This window comes from Mauremys reevesii, linkage group 2 (assembly GCF_016161935.1).
Source record: "Mauremys reevesii isolate NIE-2019 linkage group 2, ASM1616193v1, whole genome shotgun sequence".
Taxonomy (NCBI): Eukaryota; Metazoa; Chordata; order Testudines; family Geoemydidae; genus Mauremys; species Mauremys reevesii.
Window position 1 is genome coordinate 170,171,600 of NC_052624.1, and position 12,086 is coordinate 170,183,685.

Here is a 12,086-nt window from a genome sequence, read left to right on the forward strand (position 1 = left end):
TCCCCACATCATTTACTTTCTTTTAAAAGAGTGAGTTGAGAAAGTAGAGAAGACAGAAAACGTGCTGAGCAATGTAAAATGGAGTTATGGTCAGAAAAGCGATTATGTAAAAACAGTACCTCCTTAATCAACAGACCTGTTCCCGGAGTGTGTTCAGCTGTATTTGTTTATGTTATTGACAAGAACAGCTTATTACTATTTTTCTAAACTCCCATTAGCCCTGCAGAACCAACCCAGCTCAAGAAGAAGGAGCTGGATTCCATTCTGGTTCATGCATCATCCCCACAATTGTTAGTTAAGTTCCAGTTGTACAAAACGTGTTACTGGTGATGATGCATAAGCCAGGACAAGAACCCAGCTTGACTTTCAGATCTCAGGTTTTGTTTACAACATTGTTACTTTGAAAAGCTATTTTTTCTTGCTTTAACATCCTAGGTAGATGTGAAAAAACAATTTTTACATTAGCATCACTTGTACATTTGAATTATTGCCGCATTCTGGGCCATTTATCTTCTAACCTTTAACCTTCTAAAGTTACGATAAGTCCAAAACTTTGTGTCTTAAGAAAACAAATTGGTCAACAAAAAATCACTTACATGGTCAACATCATGTTTTTCAAACTCCTGTAGCTGCCTTTGGAAGCCCATGTTAGGATTGGCACAGGATCTTGATGCTCGTACAATAGACAATGCATCTTCCCAGCCAAAGTCTGTGATTGTCATGATGTAAGCAACTACCAAAGTTACGCTCCTGGAGACTCCAGCGAGACTGCAGCAGAAATGAGACAAAATAGATACAAAATATGAAGTCTTAAAATAAATATGCTCATTATCTCATATAGCATCATAAATTTACACAGCACTTTACAGAGTAAAATATATTACCTAAACTAAGGAGTTTAAAGTAATGAACACATTGTGGTGGCTGTTCCTATAGAACTATTGAGATATCTTTATGTTGTCTATGTACTGGACCTTAAAATGTAAAGGAGTGAATCTTGATTATCACTGCAAAAGTTTTTTCTCTTAATTAGCCTCTTAGAGTTGGTAGGGCAACTCCCACCTTTTCATGTTCTGTATGTATATATATCTCCTCACTATATGTTCCATTCTATGCATTCGATGAAGTCTCTAAGGTGCCACAAGTACTCCTTTTCTTTTTGTGGATATAGACTAACACGGCTGCTACTCTGAAACCTGCATGCAGTGTGGGCACCCCAAGAGAGGAGCTGTACTGAAATTCAGTTCAGATGAGAGTTTTTTTAAAACAAAGAACAAATACAAAGCCTCCATGAGAAAGCGTGAAAACAATTTTGTATTGTTGTTTTTCTTAAACTAGATATGAGTTATCCAGACATAAAAATAAAACACCCCCCCCCATACAGAATAGGGTCTTGAAATAAGAAGGTAGCCTTTTCAAGCACATACAGAGCTCTAATTTTAATGAGATTGAGTTTTAATTCATTAAACCTTCAGACTGAGTTGAACAATTAGAGCACAGGACTCAGAGTTCTCAGTTCTATTTCTGGGTCTGCCACGGACATGCCATGAGACTTTATTTCTCAGTGCCTCCGTTTCACCATCTGTGACACTGGAAGAATGACAAACCTACCACTGTCAAGTGGTTTGACAGCTCTGGATGAAAAGTGGTGTTATTACTATAGATAAAGAATACATTTGAGTGACAGTTATAGATTTGCTCACTTAGCACTTAACACTTTCAAAGAATATAAATGATAAAGCACAATATCAGAAAACTGTCTCAGAACACCCTCATGAAGTAAGTCAATAACCCCATTTTAAATATGAAGAGAGTGAGGTGCAGAGAGGTTACTCGACTTGTTCAAAGCTACACAATGAGCCAATGGCAGAACAGGATTAGAATGCTGGAGTTCCTACCTCCAAGCCCAGTGCTCAAAGTCCTAGACCTGACTAACTAGCATTTCAGAACCTATATCTAGACTTTGCAGCAATGAACAAGGACCACAAGCAATGACAGTAAGAAAAACCACGATGGGCTTTCCTTGTCTCTGTTCCAACTCTTTGAAGGCAGTTAATGTCTCAGGACTCCCTCTCTAATCAGTAATCTGCTCGAAACAGCTGTGATACTTGAATGCTTCAGTGAAGCTTAAAATATCTGTTTCTGTTGAGAGGAAAATTTCCAGCAGCCATAAAGCAGAAAAAAAATAGTTGCAACAGGAACTGATAAAATTATTAGGATTACAGGAACTGCATGTGAGAGAAGAAAATGGTGACTAGCATTAATCAGAAAAATAGATGATGCAACACTATTGGTAAAATATAACACAGGGAACTGATAGTCCCAAGGTCCGAGTGGGAGACTGGAGTCAGCAGCTCTGGATTTCACTCCTGGCTCTGCCACTGACACATTGTGCACTACGGCAGCCACTCAACCACTCTGTGCCACAGTGAAGCAAGGCTTAACGAGCGTTTTTAATTTTGACGGGGGATCCTCAGATGTCAGGTGCTAGATAAGTGCAAAAGTATTATTATTAAAAAAGAAAGAGAAGGGTGGACAACGCTAATTTATTACTGACTTTAAAAAAGACAACAAAATGGAGGGGAAAAAATTAAGAATATTCTTAAACAATTGACATACGTACCAGTGAACAAGACAGCCCTCACCTCTAAGTCGGCACTCATGGATAAACTTGATGCTCTCTTTGAAATGTCTTGTCCTGAAAACAGAACCAAGAGGGAAAAACAAAGCACTTGGCTTTAGTAAAATCACAACTAAGGGAGAAAAAAAAACTGAGGAAAAAGATTTTAAAAGCCACTTAATATTGTTCCCAGAATACAGTACATTAAAAAGGCAACCAACAGATACTACACAGTTGCCTTCATTATTCCTTATTTTAAATATGAATGGAAACTTTGGTATCTCAGGCCCCACTCTTACAGTCACCGTTGACAAATATTTCTGCTGATGACTGACAAATCTCCCTCCCTTCCTCCCGGCGAGCAGCTATGTTCGTTTGTCTTTCTGACATTTCCTTGTGGCGGTCCTGCCATCAACTGAAACTTAGCACAGCCAAAACAGAGCTCCTGATTTTTTTTCATAAAGACCTCCCTTCCCTCCTCTTTCTCTGTCACAGCAGATATCACAACGACCCGAGCTCATCCAGCCACGTCGAAATCTCGCCACTTCTTCCTGCACAATATTTCCAAGATCCACCTTTTCTCTCTGATCACACTGACAAAAGTCTTGTTCAGCCCTTGATCACTTCACACTTTGACTACTGTAGTCTCCTCTTCTCTGGCTTTGACAACTCCAAACTCCATCCTCCCCCAACTCAAATCCTTCCAAAATGCTGTTAAGATCTTCATTCTTGGTTCATTACTCCACCTGCAGCAATCGACTCAAGACTCTCTCCATTGGTTCCCTCTCTTCCACTGCATGAAATACAAACTTCTCCTTACTTTCAAAGCCCTCCACAGTGTAGGCCCGCCACCACCAAGAATTTGCACACATCCTATTACAATTTATTTCCTGGTCTTTCAGGCCTCCAGTCCCAGCCTACTTCTTTGGCTCATCCACTCATTATGTCTGGAAGTTCTTTAGTGTAGGTGGTCATTTTTATATGCTTGTACTGCACCTAGCATAATGTGGCCCAACCTCGTTGTGGCCATTAGGCACTACTGCAATATAAATGTTTCATAAAAAAAACCAGTTACTTACTTGTACAGTCCCTGTTCTTCAAGATGAGTTGTGCACATGTACATTCCACTGTAGGTGTATGTGCACCCAACACACTCCAGCCGGAGACTTCTACCAGCCATACCAGCAGGCAGCACATGCGCCCCTGCTATCCTCATGCACCAAACCAAGGGTATAAAGGGGTGCGATCGCCATCTCCTTCTCCCTTTCTTTGCACAGCTGGTAAGCAAAACTCAAAGTAGCGAGGAAGGTGGGAGAGTCGAAGAATCTCGCAGCACATCTCAAAGAACAACAGTTACTGTACAGATAAGTAACCATTTTTTCCTCTGTGGAGCGATTGTGCACACACACATTCCACTGTAGGTGATTCACCAGCAGTTTCCTTGCAGCTGGTGGATATCAGATGACTTGAAGAGAGATCGCAACACCAACTGGCTGAAGTTGGTGTCCTCTCATGAACCTTGAGTAACAGTATCTGGCCACAGATGACCACATTGCTGTTTTGCAAATGGCTGCTATAAGGAACGTTACATTACTCAAGAAGGCTAACAAAATGGAAGGAACCCTCGTGGAGTGGGCTCCTTTCCTTTGCAGAGAGACGTTTGCCAGATCATACCAAAGCTCAGTACAATCTGAAATTCAGCATGAAATATGCTGGGCTGTGACAGGTTGCCCTTTAACCCTGTCAGCATAGGCAACAAACAGTCTAGGAGTGCAGTGTAGTGCAGGTAAAATGTCAAAGCCCTCCCAATCATCCCATCGTTTTCACTGACAGCAGAAGCAGGGATGTTGTTGCCAAAGGTTCAAAGAGGGGTCTCACCAAAAGGGACAATATTAAAATTCAGGTCTCATGAAGGTACTGGTATTCAGACTCTGGAGGGTATACATGGATAAGAAACCTTAAAAATATGGGTACCAGGGGATTGAAAACCTGTCCACTTGTGGGCATACTGCAGAAATTGCTGATCAGCAGAGAGCTGAGAGACCAGAGGATTTCAGATGCAGTAACGTAGTCTGACAAATATGTCTAATCTCTGTGTTATCAGGAGATAATTGATGTGATTCCGCCCAGACTGAAAACCTTTTCCATTTTGCTTCATACAAGGCTCTTGTGGAATCCTTTCTGCTGTTCACCAGAACAGCTTGGACTTCTCAGGAGCAGACTTTCCCCTCATTGACCAACCAGAGATCAACACCACTTAGGTGAAGATATTGTCGGTTAGGGTGCAGTGACTTGCCGTGGTTTTGAGACAAGAAATTCTCAAGCAGAGATAGGTGGCCGGATGGAGAGTTGCTGTAGGTCCATGTGTTAGTACTGCCTTGGCCAGGCAAGTGCTGTGAGGATTAAGGTTCTCTGTCTCTTAGTTTCCTTATCATCCTTGGAATCAGAGGGACTGGAGAAAACATGGGCACCAGATGTCCCAAACAGGGGAAAAATAAAGACATTAATAATAGAACCTGGGCTGTGACATGCCTAGAACAGAACCTCCTGCCGTTATTGTTCAGGTTTGTTACAAAGAGGTCTATTATTGGATAACCCCACTAATGGAAGTTCTGCTGCAGAATAGCCTTTTTATGGACCACTTGTGATGATCTGTGAGGTATCTGCTGATGGAATCTGCAATACAGAGTTCCTCACTCCTGAGAAGTGAAAGGCATTTAGTGAAATATTGGTCTTTATACAGAAGTTCCACAAGTGGATCGCTTCCTGGCATAGCTGAGACAACCTTGCATCTCCCTGCTTGTTCAGATACAACACAGCAGTGTTGTTGTTGGTAAGATCTTGAACCACCTGATGGTGGTAACGAACATCTCACAGTCCCAAAGAATAGCTCAAAGTTCCAGCATATTTATATGGAATGAAAGTTCCTTAGATGTCCAAAGTGCTTGAGCCTGAAGTTGACCCAGATAGGCCCCTCAATCCCTGGTGGAAGGAATGGAAGCCCTCTGCCTACATTCTGAGGTGTTAACAGGGGCTGAAGCTCTTGGGCAGATACACAAAGCAGCATATCCAGAAAATGTTTGCTGGATGATATGCTGAGTGAAGCCAGGTCTACACACATTTGAGGTAAAGTCTGGCATGCTGAATCCACTTACGTGCACAAGGCCATGTGACCCAGCAACTCTAGACATGAATTCACTGTGGTCCTCAGGTTGGAATTGAGGATCTCGGACAAAGGCCATGGACTGGAACTTGTTTGTCAGGAGGTAAGCAATGGGAATTGTGGCATCAAGATCTACCCCTATGAAATGTACTTGCTGCACTGCTTGTAACGTGGATTCCTCTACATTCAGTTTTCAATCTAGACAAAAGAACAGATGTCTGATGGCAAGAATGCTTTTTTGATTATGAGATCCTGACCAAACCTACTGTCCAGGTAGGGAAATATTTTAACTCCTAAACGGTGCAGGTGAGCTGCTGCTACCATCATACACTTGATAAATACCCTTAGGCCAAGGATAGGCTGGCGGGCAGCACAGTGTATGGGCAGTGCATGTTGTTTTCCATGAATCAAAGATACTTCCTGTGGCCAAGATATATTGCCATGTGAAAATACGCATCCTGCAGGTCAAGGGCAGCATATCCCTCTCTTAGAGATTGGTAATAGATGTCAAGTTGACTGTCTTTTTGATAGAATGGTTTGGCTTTCTTAAATCCAGAACGGGCCGAAGGCGACCTCTCTTTTTAGGAATCAGAAAGTAGCAGAAATAGAAATCTTTCCCTCTGTGTTGATAAGGAACTTCCTCTCTTGCCCCCAATTCCAATAGAAACTGTATTTCTTGATGTAAAACCACCTCATGAGATGGGTCCCTGAAAAGGGACAAGGAAGGCAGGTTGTGGAAAGAGAGGGACATGAACTGGATAACGTATGCTCCTCTTACTGTGCTGAGCCCCTATTTGTCCAAAGTAATCTCCATCCGTGCACTATAAAAGAGAGACAGCATTTCCAAAATGGAGGGTCTGGATGTAGTAGATGAAACACGGTCAGCATGCAGTCATCCATCGAGATATCAAAATGACTGCTTCAAAGTGAACAAAGTCTTGTGAGAGGAACCTGTGATGCCAATGGGGGACATCTAAGCGGCTTAGATCTCCTTCTAGAGACATCCTGAGATCTCTGCTGGTAGTAAGTTCTGTACTGTGTTTTGGGCCTCAAACTGCTTCCTCTTTTAGTTATTGGGGTATAAACACCCAACAAACAAAGCAATGGACAAGAATCTTTCAACATGTGCATGGTGTCATCAGTTTTCTGAGAAAACAGTTTAGCACCTTCAAATGGTAGATCTTCTATTGCATTTTTAATTGTTTAGGAATGCCAGAGACCTGCAACCAAAAAGAGTTTCTCATTGAGATGGCTGTACCCATCAAACATGATGCGGGATCTGATACGCTGATAGCAGCTTGGACAGACATTCAAGCAGTGAGATGACCTTGAAGACAATGACCAAAAGCTGATCCCTATATTCTTCAGGCAGTTTGTCCAAAAAAATAAATAAATTTGAAATTTCTGAGCAGTTTATAAAGGTGCATTTGGACAAAAATGCCAGGTAATTTGACACCGTTATCTGAAGGTTTGTGGTAATATAAGCCTTTTTGCTATATAGGTCCAGTCTCTTACACTCCCTATCCTTCAGGGTAGCCTGAGGGTGAGACTGCCTCAAATGTTCTTTTGTTTCTGTCGCCACTAATGAGTCTAGGATGGGGTCAGTGAAGAAATACACAAATTCTTGCTAGGGAACCTGATACCATCTGTCCATTCATTTGGCAGTAGGTGGAATAGAGACCAACGTCTGCCAAAGGATCTTTGCAGGTTCAAGCAAGGCTTAATTAATGGGATGGGCAACCCTTCTCAAAATGGGCGTTTGTACAGATGTAGCTACCCTCCTAAGGAAGTCTTGAAAACCTTTAAAGTCCTCAGGAGGTGGTAATGTTTACTCTGGGGCGATGGACTCCTCTGGGGAAGAGGAAGACATATGTGGGGGAAATATTCAGGGGTTCCTCTCTAGTTTCCTCTTCCTCTCTGGGTTCCAAAAAGGAGGGAGGCTGTAGATTAGGAGGAGGTTGCTATAGGTTCTGAAGAAGCTGACTTTCTCTGGGACTGAGTGGCTGACAGGGGGCATAAATGCTCTTGGACCAGTCCAAGACGTCCCATAAGGCCAAGTAGAGCAGTCACTCCTCTGGCATGGTACCCACCACCATGAATATCTTTATACTATTGTTCCTTGCTCTGGGTATTCCTAGAGCTTGATCTGTATGGTGACCTGAAAGACCTTCATGGAGATATGGGTCTATCATGGTCAGAATCTGAAGAGAAGGAAATACAACTCTCCTCGGTGAATGGTGGAGCAGTCCCATTAGACATCCGTGGAGGTCTTGACACCTGAAACACACATGCTACCCCAATGGTACCAACACTGATGTATCTGATGGCGCTGATGGAAGCAGATGAGGCAGACAGAAGGCAGACAGGTGAGAAGGCGACACTGACAGTGCTGATGGAGCTGACGCAGACTGTATCAATGAAGCAGATGGAACTGCCGGTGCCATGGTGATAATTGGTGCTGGTGATGTAGTGGAGGCCATTACGTTTGGAACTGGATGACACAAAAGGGAGAGTTCAGGAGAGGGAGACAAAAGATATTTTGCCACAAAGAAAGCCTGAAACGTCAACGGCATCGATAGCAGAAATGAGTTATCAGCCACTATCACTGGAGGTGCCGGATGTGATGACCCAGGGTCAAAGCCCTCTTTAGTAGAGGTGAAGACACTGGTCTCAATGGCTCTGTTAGAGCTGGCGCCAATGGTGTCCCTTTGCATGGGTGCCAGTGAGTGCTGGAAACCAGACCTTGACTCAGCACCAAAGGACTTTTTTCAGCACTTTTTTTGTGAGGCAAAAAGTGATACATTGGGGGTTTGTCAGCCTCTGAAGACAAAGATGGTTTTCAGTGCTTCAAGGAGACAGAAGGAGAAGATGATGAGTGATGCTTCTCACCAGATTTTGGCTTAAAGGCTGAGGCAGCTGGAGGAGCAAGCTCATGGACAAAATCTCCATCCTCTTGAGGTCAGTGTTGGGGTCGGACGAGGGCCACATGCCCATCTTAAGGAGATGCACTCTAAGGGAAAAATCCCTTTGTTTCTTCATTCTTATCAAGAAATAGGATCTTTGTCCCTTACATGTCCTTTGCCTAAGCAGACTAGGCAACTTTTGTGCTTATTGCTAACTAACTGTGCACAGGAGTTTTTGCTTTTCAAAAGCTGGCTAAGAGCGAGAGGGATCTTCAACTCTCGCCATGGGTGGCAAGAAGGAATTGAGAGGAGGCACTACGAATGTCTGATTTGCATGCACCTGGTGCACATACATGCACAGTGATGCATATGAGCACAAAGCAGCACATAAATATATACAATATTAGTATAAATATTAGGGACAGATGGGACAGGACAAGCAGTTGCAGAAGCATTGGTAATGGCAAATGTGACAATGAACCCACAATAAAATAATGAAATATATATCTGATAATCAATATATTATATAAATATTAATGCCCATAAAAAAAAAAAAAAAATAAGAAAAAAAAGAAAAAAAAAAAAAAAGAATGCCAGAGAAGAAAAAGGATACAGAGAAAGGAAAGAGAGAGAGAGCAAAACTAGCTGTTGAGGCAGAGAGAGCAAGACTTAGGCACCAAGAGACCAGAGAACAGAAGAGAGCATGAGCGACCACCCGGAAACCTAGTGCAATTCAGTGAGGGCTTCCAACCTAGAGAACCGAGAGACCAAAGCAAAAGCAGAAGACAGAGACAGCTAGATGTCGGGAGGGGCAGGGAGAGGGCAAGGAAGGGGCAAGGGAGGGGAAAAGAGCAAAAGGGTCAAAAGAATAGGCAAAGAAGGAAACTCAACAGGGAATCACTGTAACATATTAGATGTCTGTAGGAAGGAAGAAGAGAATAATTAGAGAATAACATTTATTTTATGAAATATTATGATTTAAGAGACATCCATAGGTATAGATTGATGGGTAGATCATTCAGGTTTAGGCAGGAGTGGCAGCAGGGAGGAGGAGAGGCATTAAAAGGTAGATAGGTGTTGATATATACAGAGGGGAGAAAGGAGACAGAGAGTCTGAGAGGCAGACAGAGAGAAGAAATTCCTCAGCTGTGGACAAGGCAAGACCTAGACCAGCCCTGGAATAAATTATTAAAAAACATTATACAAAACAAACAAAAGATAAAAAAGTTATAAGGATAAATTAGTAAAATAGCCATTTCACAAACAAATCACAATAAAAACACCAAAAACTAAATCTTTCTAAGGTTACCACAACAATGTTTCACACTCAAGTGCAAGACTCAGTCAGGGCTTGATTTGCAGCATAAGCATTCACATAGAACTAGGAGGGATAGCTCAGGTAGGGAGGGCATGCTCAGTAAGCAAACAGGGTTGTGAGTTCCATTGGAGAGGATAGGTTTATTTAGGGGTTTTGGAGATGCTTTGAGATGGGTTTGGACTTTGGGATGCTTTGAGGTCCCTTCCCTGATTCTAGATAAATGATGATTCTAGGAATGGTCTAGATGGAATTGCCCTAAAGTGAATGTATACTACTGAAAGAATACCTCAAAGAAGATAAATAAATTGTATAGTATTGTTATCAATCACTGTATCATATATGTATATGTATTATCATAAGATAAGTAGACATATTTATGGATAAGTAAACAAGGAAAATTTATATGACTCATTCATAAGATAAGCTCACTCATCTTTCAGTCCCTATCCATCAGGGGCCAGCAAGGCAGGGCTCCCAGTTCATGGCACAGCAGGCGGTAAGTTTACACACAGAGCAGAGTAAACACCAAACCCTGCAGGAACCAGAAGCGCAACCACCAACAGACCAATTTGGAAATTTGAAGAGGAGAGGGGGTGGGGGGGAGAAAGAGGGGGACGGGGTCAGGGGAGACCCCCCCAACCCCCACCCCCCCCCCCCCACCCCAAACCCACCCCATCCCCCATCCCCCATCCTTCCCCTTGGCTGGGGAGGCTGGCCCTGCTGAGAGCTGCTCTGTGTGCTGTGCGGAGGTTGCTGCGGCGCCGCCTGCGGGGCTGCGTGCGGCGTGGGCCAGGCCCCAGCCACAGCAGGCCCAGAGCTGCAGCTGAGCGTGGGTGGGGAGAGTGGGCCAGGCCAGTCTTCTTCTTCCTCCTCTTCCCCTGCTGCTCTCCTCTCTCTTCTGGGGCTCCTCTCTAGTCACCTCTCCTCTCTATACCCATCTCTACCCCAACCCCCTCTCATTCTTTCTTGATTATTCCCTTTAAAAAAAATTCAATTTATAATATATTATATTATATGTATTCTCTTTCAACCTAAGGAGAAGGGTATAAGGAGGAGATCCTGTGTCAGGATCTATATCAATATCTTTAAAATACTGGATAATGGAGGAATGGTATGCTTATACAATCTGTATGCTTACAATGGATGAGGTAGTATTCAAACAAAACAAACAAAACAAAAATTTGAATTGAAATTGAAATTGAAAATGAAATGAAACTCAATAAATAAGAAAAACAATAAAAAGAAAAAAAAAAAAAAAAAAAAAAAAATATATAAAAAAAAAAATAAATAACTGGTGGTGTGGAGGGAGGTGGGATTACAGTGGAGTGGATCACAAATTGAATGCAAATCAAATGCTGCTGTGTGCAAATTGTGCAATTGTGGGGAGTATGCAAGGTTTGAGGGAGGAGTTAACTCTACTCTACACTAGTGGCGCTGCCTTCAGCCTCAGTGGTACCCTGTCCACTGACCACCACACACTTGGACAATGTGGACAAACTGAAGAAAAAGAAAGAGATAAAAACAAAAAAAAAAAAAAAAAAAAAAAAAAATTTAAAAAAATATATAAAAAAACAGAAACTGGCTATGTTTAATGTTGAAAAAGGACTGAGGAACTTGATGGACAGTCTCATAATGCTATGAGCTATTATAAAAAAAAAAAAAAGACTGTGACTGTTTGTCCATGTCCACTGAAGGTAGCACACGAAGTAATGGGCTTTATCTGCCATTCGAGAGTTCGATTAGATCAGAAGTCCCCAAACTGTGGGATGCGCCCTACGGGGCAGAGGAACATTCGAGGGGTTGCAGCGGGGCCAGCCATCACGGGGGGTGGGGAGGGAGCAACACCCAGACCCGCTCCGTTCACAGCTCTGCTGCGGTCCCAGCTCCCCCCAGCCTTGGTCCTTTACCGTGGCCCGGCTATGGCTCTGCACATAGCCCTGGCCCTGGCCGCAGCTCTGTTCCTGGCCCCAGACCCACCCCCAGCTGTGGCCCCAGACTTCTCCTGCTTACTCCTAGTCCCACTCCCTCCGCCCCAAAGCCGTGGCCCTGGCTCCAGGAGGGCAGGGACATGGACAGAGGTAA

At 43.1% G+C, this 12,086-nt stretch overlaps 1 protein-coding gene across 6 annotated transcripts in view; it reads right to left on the reverse strand.

Annotated features, from left to right (window-relative positions):
* Positions 1–12,086, reverse strand: part of DUSP22 (dual specificity phosphatase 22) — a 176,611-nt gene that overhangs the window by 4,888 nt on the left and 159,637 nt on the right. For all 6 annotated transcript variants that reach the window (XM_039521403.1, XM_039521404.1, XM_039521407.1 and 3 more), the window contains 2 exons: positions 2,624–2,698; positions 597–768 (listed from right to left, as the gene is read on the reverse strand). In XM_039521403.1, the coding sequence (XP_039377337.1) occupies positions 597–768; positions 2,624–2,698 (247 nt within the window). The remainder of the gene's footprint in view (positions 1–596; positions 769–2,623; positions 2,699–12,086) is intronic.